The sequence below is a fragment of the Petaurus breviceps genome, unplaced genomic scaffold, assembly GCF_028583685.1.
Source record: "Petaurus breviceps papuanus isolate PSGF00001 unplaced genomic scaffold, PetGlider_PUasm1.0 90650, whole genome shotgun sequence".
NCBI lineage: Eukaryota > Metazoa > Chordata > Mammalia > Diprotodontia > Petauridae > Petaurus > Petaurus breviceps.
This window is the reverse complement of record NW_027187299.1, coordinates 4838655-4860095: the sequence shown is the minus strand read 5'-3', so window position 1 is coordinate 4860095 and position 21441 is coordinate 4838655. Positions and strand designations below refer to the sequence as shown.

The window sequence follows — 21441 nt, the reverse complement described above, 5'->3', positions numbered from 1 at the left end:
CATGCTGACTGAAAGAGGTCTTCTGGCTCAGATACAGATTGGGAAAATGGATCCTGAGGCCCCTTCGTATTCTGGGATTCTATGATACTGGTCTTTCTTTCTTCTGCTATGTGATTATCATGTTGTCATACCTCATGTTTTGGTGTCAATTCCACAACAAGAATTCAATGTAGCACATCATCTCTTAGAGGGCAGGGGCTGTCTCACTTTCTTTCATATTTGTATCCCCACTTCCTGGTATACAGTAGGTGCTTAATAAATACTTGACTAAGTGATTGGGAAAATAGAAGTGTTGTCTTTCATACACATTGGTTTAATATTGTAGCATTCTCAGTTCCTTCTTGGAATACCATGAAAACCTTTGAGGCCTGAGAATTCTCTTTGCTTTCATCATTTTTTTTTTAAATTTTTTTATTTTTAAGCAATCGGGGTTAAGTAACTTGCTCAAGGTTATATGGCCAGTTATTTCTGGGTGTGGTGCTGAGTGTCTGAGCCCGGGATTCGATCTCCAGGTTGTCCCAACACTGGAGCCAGTGCTCTTACTCGCTGAGCCACCTGGCCGTCCCTAAGCAATTGGGGTTAAGTAACTTGCTCAAGGTTACACGGCCAGGTGTTTCTGGGTGGGTGCTAAGTGTCCGAGCCCGGGATTCGATCTCCAGGTCTTCTCAACACTGGAGCCGGTGCTCTTACTTGCTGTGCTACATGGCCGCCCCGCTTTCATCATTTTCATCATCATGACTAGCATTTAAAGTTAGCAGAGCACTTGATGCATATTAATGGATCCTCACAACCCTGTGAGGTAGGAGCTATTATTATCCCTATTTTAAAGATGAGAGAATGGAGGCTTAGAGATATTAAGTGAATTGCCTTGGGTCACACAGCTAGTTAAGTATCTGAGGCAGGATTCAAACTCACATCCTCCTGACTCTAAATCCAGCCCCTAAGTGACTCCATCACCTTGACACTGCCTTCTTGTCTTACACTGGCAGGTAATAGAGGATGAATCACTTCTTAGCACACGTTTTACCCTTGCTTCATCCTTTAACTTAAAAAAAGAAAATGGAGCTATGGGATGAGGGATGGTTGAAAATGAATTAGTTATTATCAAATAATGAAAATCCAAGAGCCAATAGATGTGGGGATACTTTTCATTATTGCTAATGCTTTTTTGCATACTAAATTGAAAACTATATTGAGCTCATTTGGATGTCACCTTTGCAGCTGAATTGTTAAATCATCCTTGCCTCCAACTTTAATAATAGTAATTAAGGCAATTAAAAATATTAAAATCACAATGATAATGTTAAAAGAATGAAAATCATTCCTATCCATTCTTAAGTGGGGTTGTGTCTACGATGAGGCCCGACAGTATCATAATGTATGCTCTGAATTGATTTTCTTGGTCCATGTTATAGTGCTACATTTTGGTCACTCAAGGATGGGCAGTAGCAGGACCTTGCTGCCAGTCAGTAGACTTCTTGCCTAGGAATCTGTCTTGACAGTTAGTTGGGAGACTTTTGTCTAGAAAACTCTCTTCCAAGCAGAAATAAACACCTATAACATTTGTTGTCTCCCATTGGATCCTACTGGGCATCCCCATTCTTAGAGATGGAGGACTGAATGCAGTCAAGAATGTCACAGAGCCCTGGTCTGAATCTGTGACAAATATTATCCTCCTAGCCATTGCTCAGATGCCCTTTTAAATGCAGCCTGTGCCTGGGCTCTGCAGTAATCCAGGCCATGCTGAAGAGTAAGCCAACAAAGCAGATCTTCACACTGATGCTACAGGAATGCAGCCATGCCATCTAAGCTCCTAACTCCCTCTTTCAAAGGGTAAGAAATCAGGGTCATATAGAACAAATAGAGAATTTCTGGGAACACAAAAGATCATCAGACTGCTGCAGACAGACTGTGACAGGGCTCCCCAGGCCTTTCCCTGGCCCTTTACTCTATCCATTCTCCCACCAACTGTGTGCAGTGACTATGATCAGAGCTCAGCTGTTGGGATGTCATTATATCAGCACTGCTCTGCAGTCCTGATCCCCCTAATACTCTCACCTATCAAACCCAGATGTGAGCAGAGCCATTGGAGTTCAACTGTGGTAAATGGCCCCAGTAGAGTTCTGACCCCACACACCTGTTTCTAACCAAAAAAAGGCTTATGAACAGGTGTTTCTCCTTCCACAAGACAATCCCTGACTGCTTTGAGAGAGAATGAATTTTTCACACCTTATCATTTTATATCCAGAAATTACTCCTATGGGCTGAAGTTATGATCCAGCCTAATATCTAAGGATTTTGTGATGTTGAAAATGCAAAAGGTTTATCTTTGGACATACCACATAATGAGAGGTCTCCTGCCCATGATGATTTAGTAATAAGATTTACCTTTCCACTAGGTATCTCTGTGCCCCATTAGCAATTGCTGGTAGAAGACAGAAAGCTACCATATAGTTTGCTGTATGGCTGGGTGAGCCAAACACATCTTTCAAAAACTATTTATCGTTTTTGATCAGATGCTGGATCCATTTCAGAAATACATTGGCTAGTTTGATGTTAGCTCTCAGTAAATGGTAAATGACCATGTTATTAAGCATATTCAGTGCAATTCAAATATAACTGAGTTTTCCAGGAATCAGTTCATCTTAGAATTATATTTTTCTTTTAGAACTTTACCTAAGAATTTATTGCTAGCTTTCTTGCACATTGCATATAAATAGGAGGTAGATTGATAGCAAAACAAATACAATATGATTGGTCCAAATTGGAAGGAAAAAAACATGTTGGCCTCTTAATTATTGGATTATTGACATTGGTCTATGTCAATAGGAATAATTGTCTTCTGTTCACGTATTTTTTTCTCTCCCCTGCCCCACCCCCAGCCTCAGTGGACATTTAGCCCTAGGCCAAATTCCAAGGTCGTTTAAAAATAATATTCGGCTTTCTTGATGTGCAAAATATTTGGGAAAGGCGAGAAAATATATTGACCATTATAATGAATACCTTAGGTAGTATTTTCCTGCACTACCTTGGACCTCTGCCTCAGCCTAACAATACTAGCTCATAACTCGACTTTATAATGGGTGTAAAAGTCTCCAGGAGCCCCTATTTCACATCCACCTCCGATACTTATTCTGTGGCTGTGGGTTTCTCGCTTCAGTTTCTTCATCTATAACATGAGGATGATGTTGCCTGCGTAATTCATAGAATTGTTGATTGCAATATGAGGAAAATGTTTTTAAGTCTTTATGGGCCCTACAAACGTGAAATATGATTTAAAATGCACGTCAGCTGCTAGATGGGAGAATTTGGAGTTAGAAAGACCTGAGTGGGAATTCTGCTTCTCCTAGATATTAATGAATACTGTCACTTAACCTGTGTTCGGATCAGTGTTGTCATCTGTAAAATGGGGATAATCATAACACTTACCTCCCAGGGTTACTGTGAGTGCCAAGTGAAATAATATGTGCAAAATAATGTGTTTACCTCAAGAGACATATAAATGCGAGTTATCTGAGACAGTTTGGAAGCTGCCAGCCTTTCAAGGATCAGCTCTTTTGAGGACAGATGGATCATTGCATAGAGGGGTTATTGCTTCATTATTTTTTCTTATCTTTCCAGGTCACCTGTCTTAAATCACCAACATTTTTTCCCTGAAATTTGATTTTTTTTATTGTAATTTTGTCTATTCTTTGTCTTAAGTTGGACGTTTTGACGGTAACCTTTTTCTAGGGTGATGGAAGATGTTTAGCCCATCTCTCTAATGCTTTAAAAACATTGCCATTTCACTCATTTTCTTTGAAAGGGTTAAAAAGATTTTGAGCCAGCAATGGTAAAAAGGTCTTAGATTAATCAAAGTCATCAGTCTTCAAAGCCACAGCTCAATACTGGAGACAGGCTTGATAAGAGAGCACCACATTTCCTTCTTCCACTTTAACCGCAATCTATTGACCATGTGTGTTAAGCAGAACAGGCTATTTTCATCATTTTAATCAGAGGTGGTTTTCTCTGCCCAAGGTAATTATGAGACCAGACCTTCTGCACTTCATGATTTCTTGTAGAGTTACCTATGGAGCTCCTAATGAAGCACTGGGCAGCAAGGTGCCTAAGGCAAAGGGAAAAGCAGGAATGAGAATAGAGGTATAGAAGGGAAGAGAGTGTTGCCTTTGGAATCTAGGGACATGAATTCAAATCCTGCCTCTGCCAACTTCCTTATGATGTGATTTTAGGTAGCTAAACTCTCTAGGTCTCAGTTCCTTCTATGTAAAATGAGGAGGTTGAATTAAAAGATTTCTGTGGTCCAATCCCTTTTAGTTGTAGATGGCCTTACTGGTCCTTTGCTTTAATCACTTTATATATGAGGAAACTGAGGCCTAGATGTGTTAGATGACTTGTCCAAGGTCACACATTTGGCAACTGGCAAAGTCAAGACTTGAACCTAAGTTGTCAGACTTCAAATTGAGCACTTTTTCCGCCATGGAATCCTAATCCTATGATCCTTTAGCTCTGTCCAAATGAGGTATCATCAAAGTAATGTAAGCACTAGTTTTTGGGCAGGTTGACTTTGCCCATACTGGGAACAATATAGAGAAGAAGGAGGATGAGGAAGAGGAAAAGGAAGAGGAGGAGGAGGAGGAGAAAGAAGAGGAGGAGGAGGAGGATGACAAGGACAGGGAGAAGAATTATTTAGATAAAAATTAGTACAAAAGGAATACCCATGACCTGTTTCCAAAGGCTGGACTTGGTTTGAATCTTGGGAATTTGATTTAAGCCTTGAGAAGTGTTAGGAGTAATCCCTTCTCAGAGAAGTGGAGGGCGTATATTTGAAAGATGTTGCAACAGTGAAAAAGCAAAGCTTTGGTCACAAAGTGGGTGGCTTGGGAAGTGATAGGAGTAGAGGATGATGCCTAGTTTGTGAGCCTGAGGGACTGGGAGGATAATGGGACAGACAGATAATGAGTTCAGTTTCATACATGCTAAGTTTAGGAAGTCTATGAGATGTCCAGTTTGAGATGTCTGAAAGGCAGGTGGAGGTGTAAGATTGGAGGTTGGCACAGAGATTGGGGATGGACAACTAGATTTGAGAATCATCATCATAGTGGTGATAATTAAATCCATGGAAGCTGATGAGATCACCAAGGTAATATAGAAGAAGGAAAGAAGATGGTCCATAATAAAGCCCTGTGGGTCACCCATGGGTGTGACCTGGATGAAGATCCAGCAAAGGATACTGAGGAGTGGTCAGATAGGTAGGAGGTGAACCCGGAGAAAATGGTGTCCTGAAAATCTTGAGAGAAGAGCATATCAAGAAGAGTTTTAGGGGCTGCTAGGTGGCACACCAGCCCAGGAGTCAGGAGGGTCTGAGTTCAAATTTGACCTGAGACACTTAACTAATTGTGTGACCCTGGGCAAGTCACTTAACCCCAAATGCCTCCAAGAAAAGAGGGTGATTTTTGGTGTCAAAGGTTTCACAGAGGTCAAGGAGAATGAGGACTGAAAAAAGGCCAGAAAGAGCTGGATTTGAAGTCAGAGAATCCTGAGTTCAAATTCGAATATGTCATTTAATTCCTGTATAACCTTAACCAAGTGGTGTCACATCTTTGGGCCTTGGTTTCTTCATTTCTAAAATGTGAGAGTTGTGTTAGATGACCTTTGAGCTCCCTTTCATCTCTAAAACAAAATAATAATAATGCTCATTTATAGTTTGCAAAGCACTTTATAATTATCTCATTTTATCTTCACAACTAACCTGAGAGGATGGTGCTATTATATACCCATTTGACAGGTGAGGAAACTGAAGCAGACAAAGGTTAAGTGACTTGTCCAAGCCCACAAAGTAAGTGTCTAAAGCTAGATTTGAACTCAGGTCTTCCTTCAGGTCAGGCACTCTTATCTACCGTACCACCTAATCAGCTTGGAATCTAGCTGCCACTAAGGGCACAGAGTACTAGTCAGGACTTATATTTACCAGAATAGTGGGGGCCATCTCCAGTCATCCTGATCCATACCTGGCCAGTGGATTCAGATGGCTCTGGAGGAAAGAATTAGGCTGGTGACCTTGCACAGTCCTCCCTCACTTAAATCCGATTCATTTGAAAGTCATGGCATTATCTTCCTCATGTGAAGGTTCCTTTGAGAAAGAAGGGCAAACAACAAGAAGACCAAAATAGTATCCTCCCTTTTTAAAAATTCGAATTCCCACTGCAATTGATATAAGGCCTTTTCCAACACAGTGAGGATGAATAAGCAAGGTTGATTATCCATGCTGGTCGTAAACTTGCCTTTTATTAACTTCAAGGTCAAATATTGCCAGCTTTGTGAAATATCTTATCTTACTCTATTTTTGAACATTGACTTTTAACATCCAAATCCACCCTCTTAAGAAAACTGTGTTAATTTATTCCTCAGCCCTTTTCTGAAAAATCACATATTAGCACTTAGGAATAAGTGACTGGGACTGGACTTCTTTTGGAATAAGTGACTGGGACTGGATTTCCTTGGCATAAGAAACTACCAGCTGAAGAAACTCTATTCCAATATTGGTTGGCACCTTCTCTGGGATTTATAATAGTCACTGAGATGTCATGACTTGCCCAGGATCATATTCCCATTTACATGTAAATACATAAATATCTACAAGCAGGCCTCTTCCCTTGGATCCAGTAGGAACTTTGAGGTTTATTCAAGACCATTATGATTGTTGATGCTTGCTACAAATAAGCCATATAAACATACCTCTGCCTCTCATCCATACTCTAAATGGGAATTAGTTCTCTGGCCTTTCTCAGAGACAAATGATCAGTCTTAATAATGTCTCACAAGTACTTTCTAATGTGTTTCACTGTGATGTTTGTTGTATTTATCACAAGCTCATGAAATTTCACAGTTGCAGCTAATTGGCTTTTTTTTCAAAGTGTGTGGATTCAGTTGCTTTATGATGGTCTTTAAACGCTTTTCTGGGTTTGAGTAGGGCTCATTAGCAGACTGATTCACCTATTTACAGATGGGCTGGTTTGCCAGATGAAAGAACCTTTATTTTTAAAATTTCAGTGAAAAGTTGTTTTGGATGAATTCCTCTCCTTCTCCTGGAGAATTTTGTTGACACCTGTTGAGATTCCTGGAAATTCCCCAGGGATATTGCAAAACCAGAGTTGGGAATCTGGGTCTGAATGCTGAAGTCAGCAGAAATTCATTTCTTCAAACTATTCTCTAAAGTTCAGGCTTTTGTTCTGTGTCACTGAGATGGAGTAAATACACATAGGAGGAGTCTTTGAATTTCTCCAGTGGGGCACTTGTATTCCAGGGGGGCATGGTGCCCCTAAGATGGAAAGGCATATTTCCATGACTTTCTCTAGGTTTTTTTAGAGCAAACAAAAGCTCTTGTTTCAAATTAAAACTTAGCTGGAAATTCCAAAAGACTGCCAAACCCTTCAAGTCAAACTCTGGATTTGACTCCTTTTTCCATTTAAATCAAGAGTATAAAATTGTGGGTGTGCTTGAAAGAAAAGACTTGTCTTTAAAAAAGAAAAAAGACTGAAGGATTGCACAGGGATTGTTACTTTTCCTTTGATTTCATTAAGTAATTCTATCTATGCCACAGTGCACTGTGGTTTTGATTCATTAAAAAAGCACAGTAAGAGATTTAAGTTCTAAATGTCATGGTTTTTAATTTTCCATGTTGAGAGTACCTGAAAAGTTCTCCAATCAACAGGATCTTTGATTTCCTCTGTCTAGGAAGCTCCCAGTGTGGGAGGAACTTGTACTGACTCTAACCATAACTAAGTCAAAGACTATAGTTATAGTTCAGTTATATATAGGTCAGTTATAGTTCATAGACACAGAGCAGTAAAGATATTATTTTACAGATGAAGAAAATGAAGCCCACAAGGTTATACACATGTAGTAAGTCAGGAATGGGATGTGAATCCAGAATTTCTGACTCTAGGACTAGGATGCTTTCCAAGGGTACCAGGGAGTATGTGCTGGAAGCGTAATGATGTTAAATATCTTGTCTAGGATAATGCCAGTAGTAAGTGTCAGGAGGGGGAGATGATTTTTGTCTTCTTTGCATCAAACCCAACACTGCATCCATTCTATTTTGTCACTTTTTATTAACAGTACTTGATAAGAATTGCCACTGTGATTTCAATAATAGTATGGGCTAGTGATTGGTGTAGAGATTGGGCATTTATCTACACAGGACCATGTGGCATTTTCATTTAATGATGAAATGCCTAAACATCCCTGGTCAAAACCTTGAATCGTTGATTCTTCCTTTTTTTTCCATTAGCTGCCATGTTCTATTGATTCTACTTCCCCAGTACCTCCCACACACATTTGTTCCTTTTCATTTGCTCAACTGCCGTCTCTATCTCTTGTCCAATCTTCTTGCAATAGCCTCCCAGCTGGTCTCTCTGCCTCAAGCCTTTCTCATTTTCCTGATGAATATACTTCTTTTTCACTCCATTACTCAGAAGCTTCCCAGTCCCTACAAAAAATCCGAATTCCTCATCCTTGCATTTAAAGCCTACCCCAATAATCTCCTGATCTAATTTTACCCTAAAATCCTTAAGATACCCAATGCTTTAGCCATAGTAAACCATTCACTATTCCAGAACATACTCTATTCTTTCCTAGCCCTGGACTGTCCTCTTCCTTCTGTACTTGCTAAAATCTGAAGTTTTCTCTAAGGACCAGCTCTCCCAGGAAATCTTTTTCTACCATTCTTCCACCTTTAACTGGAGGTGATCTCTCTCTTTTCCAAACTTTGATTATACTATGTTTATGAAATAACAGTACATATAATACTTTATATTTTACAAAGCACGGTTTTTTTTTATAACAACAATGGGAAGTGAGAGGCAGTGGATAGAGAAGCAATAGCAGATAGAGAGGCAGCCTCTGAGACAGGAAGGCTTGCCCCTGCCACATACTGCCTGTGTGACCTTGGGCAAGTCTTTAAGCAAGTTAACTTCCCATGTCTCTAAACAATTTCCCAAGACTATAAGTTGTAGAGAAGGTATTAATCTACATGAGTAAAAATAGTTTCTACTACCCAGGAATTCTCTATACCAGTGAAGTCACAAGTCTAGGAGGCAGTTAGGTGAAGAAATAGAGCAAATTTGAGACTTTGAATCAGCAGTACCTGAGTTAAAATCTTGCTTCATATAATTACTAGCTGTGTCACCTTGGGCAGGTCACTTAACCTTTTTGTGTCTCAGTTTCCTTATCTGTAAAATGGGAATAGTAGCACCTACCTCTCAGGGTAATTGCATGGATAAAATGACACAACATATGTAAAGTGCTTTGCAATCCTTAAAGCCCTATATAAATGCTACCTATTGACAATGTGAAGAGGCTAGTACAGGTGTTCCCATTCTGCACATGAGGAAACTGAAGGTGAAGTGTGTTGCCTTTCTCATACAGTTTGGATGTCAGTTCACTTATTTTTCCAGTCACATCTCATTCTTCATGACCTCATTTTGGGGCTTTCTTGGCAAAAATACTGGAGCGGTTTTTCATTTCCTTTTTCAAATCATTTTACAGATGAGGAAACTGAGGTAAACAGCATAAAGTGACATGCCCAGCATAAAGTGACATCATACAGTTAGTAAGGGTCTGAGGCCAGATTGGAACTTACGAGAACGAGTCTTATAACATGTACAAAGTTTGAAAGACAATTTCTGGGTAATCATTTTATTAATAATGCTAGCATATTATTAATAATAAGGGTCAGTGACACTGTCAAGTGCCAAAGACCCTTCATGGAGCCCACTCAATGCATATATGCCCTTGGAAGAGTGGGTATTCCTAAGGGTGGTGATAGACTCTAATTAGTTAACAAGTAATGAGAGAGAATGAATATTATAATGAGAGGTGAGCCTGTTCTAATGAGGGACTGGAGGACTTTGATTCTGTCATTTACTTCCAAATCACCCCCAGCCTTGGGCAATTTAATCAAAGATTTTATCCCCACTTAAATCTGAGTAGAACACAATAAGCAGGAATTCACTTAGATAACATGGGTAAAATAAGGGGTAAATTTTTGACACAGGTCTGTAATGTCCTTCAAAAACTGGGTTTGGAACAAGGAGACAGGACAGGGAAAAGTCTGGATCTTCCCCATAATGGGTAATAACCATTTCTCTCAGTCTTCCTGATTCCAGGCCCAGCACTTGACGCTAATCCAGGTATTTTGATCTGTGCTCCCTCCATATACCACATAACCTTTGTGTTCATGGTACCACCAAAATCAATGCTTGTTCTCTCTCTTACTTATCTTTCTGTTTTCCTCAGTCACAGACGCAGAGCCTTGCATGTATGAATGGCAGTAGATGCTTATTGCATCTAACTGAGGTGATTTACGGCCACTGTGATGCCTTACCTTTATAGAGATAACATCCAACTACCTCCACAGAGAGTGGAGGAAAGAGTCCCCTCTGTGGAGGATATCCCTAAATAATAGGCAGTGTAACATCCCCACACAGCCAACAACAGTAAGCCAGTAGCAAGTGTATGAAAAGAGCCCACTTCACCAATTGGGAAAAATCATGCTATGATCGGAGGTGTTACTTTTCTGACAGGAGAAGCTCAGAACTCCCAGTAACAGTAGACTGAGCTGAAATTTGTAATTTCACAGCCATTTGGCTTCTCAATTAAGAGCTATATTTTGATAGATATTTCCCTTCTCCCCAAACCCCTGAACTCTAAAATCAAAATGCTTCAATAGAAAAACATTCTAGGTTAAGGGGATTTTCATGGTGGAAAGGGAAAGATTTTTTTTTTTGCCAGCTGTCTCTTCCTCTGCATCTTTATGACTCCCCAAATAAATAAATGTATTGAAGTAAGAAACCATGGAATCGTGGTCCTAGAGCTGGAAGGAACCTCAGAGGCTCCTGGTCCTATTACCTCATTTTACAGATGAGGAAAGTGAGATTAATTGAAGCTAAGTGTTCAAGGTCACTGGAAGTAATCCTTTGGTGTGTGATTAGAACCCAGGTCCTCAGTCTGAGTCAGCATGCTTTTTCTTTGTGATAATCTACCTCCCTAAGTTTAGATTTAATTAATGTTATTTAGGGGACCATAGTATAAAGGATGGAGTGCTAACTTCAGAGTTCAAATTCTGCCTCATATATTAACTGTAGCAGCATGAGTAAATCATTTAACCTCATGGTGCTTCAAGAAACTCTCTTAGACTTTGGGTTAAGTGACTCACCCATGGTCATAGAGATAGTAAGTGTCTGAGACTAGATTTGAACTCAGGTCATTCTGACTCCAGGGCCACTGCCCCACCTAGCTGCCCCAGATTTCAAGATATAAGTGAATTGCTAGTCTTCAGAGGTAGAAGAAATTCCCATGCCAGGAGTTCCTCATGCTAGTGCCAGATCTGGGCTTTTTTCTCTAACCACCCCTTCCTCCCCCCAAAAAGTGATTACTCTGACTCCCTAAGAATGGGAGCAAGTTAGGACAGATACCTTCCATTATTTTCTTGTTATTATCAAGAACTGGGGCCTTAGTGGAATTCCCACTTTCCAATCACCCAAAAAAGCTTTAGTAATAAAAACCTACTATCAAGAACGTGGATGGCTACTGGAGACAGAAAAGCAAAAATGAAATGGTTCCTGCTCTCAATAAGCTTATATTCCATTGGAAGAGGCTACATGTACACATAAAAGCATCCAAAATATTAAAAAAAATACAAGGGGATTTCAGATAGGTGGAGAGTCAATCAGCAGAAATGGAGAAAGTAGGAAGGCAAATCAGGGGAGGCCTCATTTATGCTGACTTTTGAAAAAGATGGCATTTTAGCTGATCCTTTAAGGAAACTAAGAATTCTAAGAGTCAGGACACTTTATTTGACTTTTGTGGCACCTAGTCATTTAATTTCAGTGGGGGACTGAAGATGCTCTAGATCAGGGGTGGGGAATCTGCATCTCTAGATCCTCAGGTGCAGCCTTTTGACTAAGGCCAAGTTTTACAGAACAAATCCTCTTTTTAAGGGGATTTGCTTTGTGAACTTTGGATTCAGTCAAAGGGCTTCACTTGAGGCCCTAGAGGGCTACCTGTGGCCTTGGGGATGCAGATTCCCCACCCCTGCTTTAGATAAATCACACACACACACACACACAACACCTTTCCTTTAGCATCACCTGATTCATTTTCTTCCCTAGTAGTAGGTGACATTTATTTTTCAGTCTTGACACACACACACTCCTTATTCAGTTTACTCTTCAAAAAACGAAACAAAACAAAACACTGTTGGGAATATAGTAAAATAAAAATGAAAGTTGTCTCTTGAAAATATAAAGCAATGATGATGTGGGAAGCTAGGGGCAAAGTTGTATTTCTATGGTAAACAAAACAAAAAAAAAACCTGTGTGTACTTAGAAAATGTTGAAAGGATCCCCAGTTTTTTGTTTGTTTTTTTAACTGGAACATATGTATAAGAGCTGAGAGCACAGCCCTGCCTCAGGGTGTGGTAGACATATCCAGGACCCAGAAGGCCAGGATCTGAGCTGTCCTCTCAGGGTAGGAAAGCAGATAATGAGGGTGTGAGGATGACTTGGCCAGGCAGGGCTAGTCCTGCCTTTGCTCAGGGACATGTGTGGAATTTTAATCCCTACTGAGCAACTGAAGTTCAAACAGTGTTTATTACATAACCAGTGAATTTAAAAAAAAAGTGTTTCTGGTGCTTGGGGAAAGGAATCTCTGCTTGCTTTTGAGGGAATTTAGCTTTCTATTGTATGTGTGAATTGCAAATCTTTGCAGACCTGACTGTGTGTTTCACTCTTGGAGGCCACAATAGTTCCTAAGGAACCATCTGTTGCTTTGAGAAGTGGTTCAGCAAACGAGGGGGTTTCTCATTGGTCCTCATGAATTTAATTAGATTGGATGAATGGAAACCTCACCTTTGATTACTCCCTCTAGTCACCTTTTAAAAGAGTGAACAGGTTTCCAGCTAGCTACCCATTTCATTGTTTTAATAAATTCAATCATGTTGAATTATTCGTTAAATATTGCTGTCAGACATTGTAGAAATAAAGTTGAAAAGTAACACATCCTTATCCTCAAAGAATTTATAATCTACTGGTCTAGGGGTTGGAGGGGCAAGATATGACATGCACCTAAGGAAATATAATATAAAATTAATTCTTTATCCAGCTTAGAAATAAATGCAGCACTCAGTGGTAAATAAATACATTTTGGAACATTGTAATGGAAATGAATTTTAGGAAGCTATATCTTCATTAGATTGATGAATGGGCCTTTTTCTTTTTAGAGTTAACCAACTCTAATTAATGTATGCATGTCACCAAAAGCTAACATTCAAAAGGGAATTTTTTTTTTTTACCTCTAGCATACAATTCATCCACTTAGGTTTTCCCTCTTGGGAAGTGCTTTTTTCATGTTACTTTATAAGAAGCTAGCTCAGTGGTCACCAACAAAGCATGACCCAGAAACATATATATGTGTGTGTGTGTGTGTGTGTGTGTGTGTGTGTGTGTGTGTGTGTGTATGTGTGTGTGTGTGTATATTTATGTAGAATGGATGGGGCAGTTAGGCCAATACAAAGTGAAGTAAGAGGCAAGTCACTGACTTCAAGAAGTTTATCATTCTAAGGGGAGATGAGAAAAGTAACCAAATAACTGAAATACTTGCAGAAAATGATGGGATTGTAAGAAAAATAAAGAAAATTTGCTTTGGGGATTTTGAACAAAAATGGATAGCAGAAGTTTTTACCTTAAATAAGTATAGAATTAGAGGGCACACCTAAGGGTACTAGTGGGTACAGTGGATAGAGCACTGGGTTTAGAATCAGGAAGACTCTTCTTCATGAGTTCAAATCCGTCTCAGACACTACTAGTTATGTGACCCTGGGCAAGTCACTTAACCCTTTTTGCTTAAGTTTCCTCATCTGTAAAATGAACTGGAGAAGGAAATGGCAAACCATTCCAGTATCTCTGCTAAGAAAACCCCAAATGGGGTCATGAATAGTGAGATACAACTGAAAAAGGACTGAAGTATTCAGATATGACTTGGCTTCTGAGGTCCTTATCAAGTATGAGATTCTGTGTTTCTGTGAACTACCACCTCTGTGAGCTTGGACAAGTAATTTAACTGTCCTAAACCTCAGTTTCCCCATCTGAAGAATAATGGAGTTCAACCTGATTTCTAAGATCCTTCATATCTCTCAATCCTAGAATTTCAAAATGAATATTTCAGAGGGGACAATAATTTCCCCATAATTTCCTTCTCATCTAATAATCCTTGTTTGTACTGTGCATATCACCATGGTCTAGGTCTAGGGATACATAGGCTTAGTATAAAACTTCTGTGAAGTTTGGGTTCAGTTAAAGGGCTGCACTTGAGGACCTAGAGGGCCACATGTGGCCTCAAGGACACAGATTCCCCAACCCCAGGCTAGTATGTTTACTTTAGTTGTGTCCCAGGTGTAAGATGGCTTCTCTCATATTTCCTACATTTTAGTTTCTGTCTTCTGGTTCTAGAGAATCCAACCTTTTTTTTTTTTTTTAAGTCTCTCATTTGCATTAGTTTCTCTCTCTCTAAACTCTCTGTAATCATTCCACATATTACAAATAACAGCATGTAGTCCGAGGCTGCTTATCAAAGGTAATTAAATCTCAGAGGTTTGTCAGGATTCATAAACTGCCTAAGCTCAGGACCTACCAGGTATAAATGTAGCAGAACTTTTCGATTCAATTGCAGCTTGGTATACAGTCTGAGGCCACTTATTCTTCCCTTTGCATCAAGTCTTGAGTGCTTCTACCGAAGAGTAGTTGTCCAGGGAAACAGAATTGCTGCCTTTCTCAAAGGCAATTTTGCATTTCCTTCTTCCCTGTACCTTTTCTTTCCCCCACCCCTGACCCCATTCCTCTTAGGTTCTTAGGCAAGGGAAGAAATGTATGTAAATTACACCAATGACGAAGTCTAGCGCTGCCAAAAGGCTTTTCAGAGTGGTACAGGGTGACTGCCTGGGAGGGAGTCATTTGCATAATTTTCTTAGATCCTCTTGAGATGAGCTTTTTACAAAGAGAAACAGAAAGCTCCTACAGTCATAACCTAAGGGTGTCTTTCTCTAAAAATTGGTCTGACATTGTAGTTAAGTTAAACAAGAGTATAGATAGAACTGATTCTAAGGATCTTTCTAGATCTTCTTGAAATTATAACAAAAATATATAATCCTTTGGGTTTGCAGAAAACATGTTCCTCACAATGGCCTTATTGAAATTGTTTGTTCTTGTTCGGTCATTTTTCAGTCATATCTGAGTCTTCATGACCCCATTTGGGGTTTTCTTGGCAAAGACACTGAAGTGATTTTGTCTTTTCCTTCTCCAACCCATTTTACAGGTGATGAAATGAAGACAAATGGGGTTAAATGACTAGCCCAGGGTCACACAGCTAGTAAGTGTCAGAGGCCAGATTTGAACTCATGAAGAGTCTTCCTGACTCCAGGCCTGGCATTCCATTCATTGTACCACTTATCAAAACCCCCGTTTTACAGGTTGGGAAATGTGGGCTCAGAGATATTAATAATACCATATGAGGATAGTCACATAGCTTATGTCTAGAGCCAGAACCTCTATTTTCAGTTTTCAAGCCCACCTCTCTTTACACGATACCAGGCTGCTGCTGTATAATCTGCCTTCAGTCTTACTAAATGCCTCACTTGTCTAAACCCCTTTTCCAGTTTTCCCTTTAGTGTCTCATGAGTTAGGTACAGAGAGCACGGGGCCAGACTCTCACCTCATCCTATATGTGTCCTAGGCATTCTAGCCTTATGTTCCTTCCCATGAAGGACCAAAGAAGCAAAGGCAAGGTAGTGATTACTAGGGCAGATAGAGTGAACTCTAGAAATGAAATACATGACTTTCACCTGCTTCAGATGCCATGATGTGGTCTGTTGCTTGGGAGACCACTCAGCCTCCTTCACTCATCCTTCAGACTTACTAGGTGCTTTATGATTGTTTTGACAAGTTTTACTAACTGGGAGCTGAATTTGTGTTCTTTCCCTGGGCTTTGCAAGGAAGGAAACCGAGGGGGTGGACAAGTGGTTAAGAGTGATTCAATGGCTCTGGGTTCCCTACCAAGCCATTTGGCTGTGATAGTAATGGCAATTAAAGATTCCCCTGTATTGGCTTGGTTTTCAAATTGATTGTATTAAAACCCTTTAATTGCCATTACTATCACATTGGCTCATCAAACTTCAGGTGTTTTCGGAAAGGCCATCATGGTATACTCCTTTCCCTGAGGATTACCTTGGCTTGTCAGTTTTAGAAACATGGATATATCTTTGAGAGACTCAGCATGGTGTAATAAATCAGGTATTGTACTTGGATTCAGAAAGATCTAAGATCAAATCCTGCTGCAGATAGCTGTGTGGCCCTGATTATATATCACTTAACATCTCTGTGACTCAGCGTATTCATCTGTAAAAAACAAAACAGCAAAAAAAAAAGTTCGAACTAGATGGCTTTTTAAGGTTCTTTTCAACTCTAAATCTACTTTTCTTTTTTCAAATGTTAATTTTTCTCAGCTTAGAAAAAAACCTCACTTAAGATGGTTAATGACCCCAGGCCTTATGGAAATTGCAATATCTCTTTTTCTTTTTAAAAAGCATAAAGTATGTATTAATATTTAATCCCTATGATTTGGAAGAACTTGAAACTGCAATTAGATGGCAGAGCCCATCTGCTCCAAGCAGTTGAACAACAGTCTATTAAATAACTAGGAGGGTGAAGAGGGCTGCCAATCACCTTTATATTTATTCCTTAACAAAGTGTGCACAGGCTCTCAAGAGGGAGATCCAGATGGTGAAGGAAACTCTGCAGGCCATGATTGTGCAGCTCCAGCCAGCAGAGGCCGGAGACTTCCTGTGTGCCAGCTGGTGTCCAGAAAACCCCGGCTGGACAAGTGATGGGGGAGGTGGGAGAGGAGACGGTTTCACAGTTTCATAAATCCAAATTCCCAGAGGGCTGCTTTGGGTAACTGAGCCCTCTCACACACCAAGCTGGACATACCTCTTTTGCATTCTGCTTAACGAATTCTCTTGAAGAACTTAGGAGACTTAAGGTCATTCACCATCAGAAGAGGACTTTGCTGATTCTCACAGGCTGGCACAGATCAGGAAAACTGGTTTCCATGAAGAATGCATGGTCACTAGAACTGGGGAGACTGTAAATTAATATAGTGGGGGGGAAAAGAGATGCTGATTTTTCTTTTGAATGGCAAATAGAGATGCCTCAAACATATTATTAACTATAGTTTCCCTGCTCAGGATTTTGAAAATCTTTTCCTTTTTTCATAACAATGATATTCAAGTATTTCCCTTCTAGCCCCTCTCAGAGACAGGAATCCTGACAAATGGTCTCTCCCCCTCCCACTGCATTTTCTTGCTTTGTGCCACACTAAAAATATTTTCTGATAAAAGAGAAATCCAAACAACAGTCAATTTCTCCTCACCTGTGCCTGGGCTGCATTTTCCTAGAGGCACATTATATAACAGAGATAATTAACCTCAGAATGTTGAGTAGCTTTTCATCTTATTTCATCTGTGACTTACCAACGACTCACAAGAATTTAATACCAGAAACCTAATATGTGTTTTTTTTTAAAAACGACAGCAGCCTCTATTGTGTAAATGCCTAATTATCTTTTAAAGAGATGATTTCTTACTTAGCCCTTTTTTTTCCCCATGCCTTTGATTGCTTTTACTATATTCTGAAAGTCAACTCAAAAGGATATATGCATTGGAGGGATTAGATGGTATGTGTGTTGACTTTTACAAAAGTCTCATTTTCTTCCCTGATCTTTTTCACTGATTTGTCAGACAGGAAATGGAAGTGAAAACCTACCCATAGAAGACACAGTGTTCAATAACAGCTTTTAGCATTACAAGTCCAGTGCTCCTTCTTTTGGCAAAATCAAGATAGTGTTAAACTCTTGAGAAAGTAGCTAGCAGAAGGGACTTATATCACACTGACCCAGTTAAGTTATTTTCATCCCCAGTCCCTAACTGAAACAAAAATGGGACTCCTAACCACTAACTGTTGTATGGCATATGGCAAGAAGAAATTTCATCTATTGACTATGGCTAAAGACTATATAAACTCCCCCACAAATTTGAGACCAGACATTGTCCTGAGCTCATACTGGGCCCAATGCCATACTGAAGCAAGAATATTCTGCAAATTGATTTTATTCTGTTTTGGGTTTTAGCAGTGGTCTTGCCTTGGTTTGAAACTATCAGCACACAAAAAAGACTTCTATTCTAATCCAGAAAAATGCCTTTACTTAACTTAACCATTAGCTTCTGAGAATATAAGGCAAAGAGAAAGCACAATACCTGAATATGATTTCTCCTTCTCCTCCTCCTCGGATAGTTAGGTGGCACAGTGGATAGAGCACTAGACCTGGAGTAAGGAAGACCTGAATTCAAATCTGGCCTCCGACACTTACTAGCTGTGTGACCCTGGCGAGTCACTTAATCCTCAGTTCCCTCATTTGTAAAATGAGCTGGAGAAGTAAATGGCAAATCACTCCAGTATCTTTACCAAGAAAACCTCAGACAGAGTCACAAAGTGTCAGACACGACTGAACAACAAAAGCTCCTCCCCTGCCCCCAGCAGAAAATAATTAACATTTAATATTTAGCAATATTATACATATATACTTTTTTGGTAGAAAATAATTTTAATAATCAAGTAAATTATCAGGGTTTTTTTGAGTAATTTGGGTTTTTCATATATAGTGAAAAGGCCATACTGGAATTATTTACTATTTTTATAAAATATTATGACTTTTGATGTTTTTCATTAAAAGCAAAGGAAACCTTAAAAAGACTTAGGATTTATATTTCTCATCTTTCCAAATATGAATTCTTCATTTGAATATAACTAAAACATATCTGAAACCTGATTGTGCAAAATGAAATTAGATTTCTCTCTACAGGTGCTGACAAAATAGATGTCTGTGTGCTCTGGATCTAAAAATCATTGAGAGAAAAAAAAATTAATCTACATGACTAAGTACGATTCAACAATTAGGATGAAGTTGAAAAATAGCCATTAGATTGTCCAAGTCACATGGAACTCACTGTGGGTCTATGGTTCCATTTAACTTTCTCCCTTTCCCTAATGTCTACTGCCTTTTCCTTAAGAATATCTTTAAGTCTAGAGGTACTTTAGAACTGATTTGATCATCTATTTTTTATTACATTTCATCTGGGTTTGATATTTGACTTGTTCAAGAGCCCCTTCCTAACCCCATTTCCCTTTTAAACAGCCATCATCCCTCAGGTCACATCTCCCTAGCTACCCTGTACCTGATGGGTTCAAGAGTCTGGCAGGTTTAAAAACACCTCCCTTACCTCTTTGATCCTGATGGACTCAGGAACATGTGTTCCTGGGTTAAACCAGAAAAACAGCTTTTAGCAGAACGACTGAAAAATAGCCAGGAAACAGGTAGAACTCAATTTGAAGGTTTAAAGAAATTGCTATGGTGTTAGCCACAAGCTATAGTCAATGCTGTAAGGGATTGTGTGTTATGATAGAAGGAGTGAACAAGCTACTTTGTCTGTCATAAGCAGAGGACATACTGAAAACTTAGGGTTTTGTGGGTACACCTAGTCCACCCACAGCTATGTGGAAGTCAGTGTTTCAGTGTTACAAACTACTAATAGGCTCCAAGTGGTTTGTTTGTTTTTTTTAGCCTTTTTGGAGGTGGGAAGGCAGGACAATTGGGGTTAAGTGACTTGCTCAAGGTCACACAGCTAGTAAGTATCAAGTGTCTGAGGTCAGATTTGAATTTAGGTCCTCCTGACTCCAGGGCTGGTGATCTATTCACTGCCCCACTTAGATGACCAGGCTCCAAATTTTTAGGCCTGTTCCCACTGCCTTCTCTCCAAATGGCATTACCACATTGTTCATTTTTGGAACCTTGTTGTATTGGAAACCTCTCTCTCTCCAAAGAAGGGATCTGGCTTTTCCTTCTCAGGATGTATAAAATGACATTTGCAACCTCAGGGAATATGGGTGTTTCTCTCATCCAAATAAAGTACAGAGAAATGAGAAGACAACCCGGCCTTAGAATCACAGATTAATCAATTAATTCTCAAGCAGATGGGGCTTCAGAAGTCTAAATCTGTCCTTTGATTTTACAGATGAAGGGTATTGAGGCCCAGGGAACTTAAATGACTTGCTGATAGTCACACAGTTGGGAGGATTGTAATCCAGGTTCTTTGATTCTGGGGTATGAGGGAGGCCTTCCATTGGACCTTGAGTCAGAGGACCAGATTTTGAGGTATTTAAAAAATTATCTCATAGAAATAGGGCTTGATGTATGTTCTATTTGGCCCAGGAGGGCAGTACCAGGAGCAGTGGATAGAAGTTTCTAAAAGGTAAATTCAACCTTGATATTAAGAAATACTTTTGAACTGTCCTTAAGTAAAATGATCCTCCCTCCTTAGAGGTCTTCAAGCTGAGGCTTGATATCTACTTCGATATATGCATAGCAGTATGGATTCTTTCTCAGCTCTGGGTTGGGCTGGGACCTACCTCTGAGGGTTGGAAGGATAAAAGAAATAGTATTTGTAAAGTACTTTGGAAATCTAAAAGTGCTATGAAAGTGGTGACTGTTGTTATTAACATGATTCCTTGTGCCCTGGATCTGTTATTTTCTATTAGTGTGATTTTCAAATCTCTTCACTTCTTTGACCTCAGTTTACCTGTCTATAAAATAAGAGGTTTCAGGCATATGATCTTTAAGGTTCCCTGCTTGCTCTATATCCCATGATCCTATATCCACAGTCTTGGGTAATGTAACCTGCACATGAAAGAGGTACGTACTGAACCCTGGGTCACCACCTACTGAGTCTCCATATCAAGGGGAGACAGAACAAAATATACAAGTCCCTTTCTTGGAGGGATGCCAATAACATCCTCTAGGACTTGGAGTCTAGGTACATGGAGTGATGAAATCAAGTCTTTCCACAGAAAAACAAACTTTGTCTTGTAGTAGTCTACAACATCCACAATCTTGATGACATTTTCCCATAAAGGGATACATATGAGCATTATGATCTCAGCTCTAAAGTGAAGAGGAAATCCACTATGCTTATCTGCTAATAATTATATGCCTATGTAAGAGTTTTATTGAAATAAATAAAAAATAATAATTTTGTTTTTTTCATTATTTACATTTGATTTGTTCTGCAAATTTTATTTTATAATTTGTTACTCCATTAAATTGACTTTTTAATCAAATGAAATAAAAGCTGATGTCAGAGCGTGTGTACTCCTCAAATGTTCTGGTTTTCTGGATTGCAGATACTCTAAAAGTTGCATTGTTTTCATGTATCTGTCATCTAGGGACTGAAATAGTACTCATCTCTTTATCATGAAAATATTTTCAACACAACATTTT

General features: G+C 39.4%; 1 protein-coding gene across 1 annotated transcript in view; it reads left to right on the top strand.

Moving 5' to 3' along the window:
- DISC1 (DISC1 scaffold protein) overlaps positions 1-20115 on the top strand; it is a 555671-nt gene extending 535556 nt beyond the window's left edge. The window contains exon 13 of the mRNA XM_069064870.1: positions 16807-20115. Coding sequence (XP_068920971.1) covers positions 16807-16976 — 170 coding nt within the window. The 3' untranslated portion in view covers positions 16977-20115. The remainder of the gene's footprint in view (positions 1-16806) is intronic.
- Positions 20116-21441: the final 1326 nt, after the last annotated feature.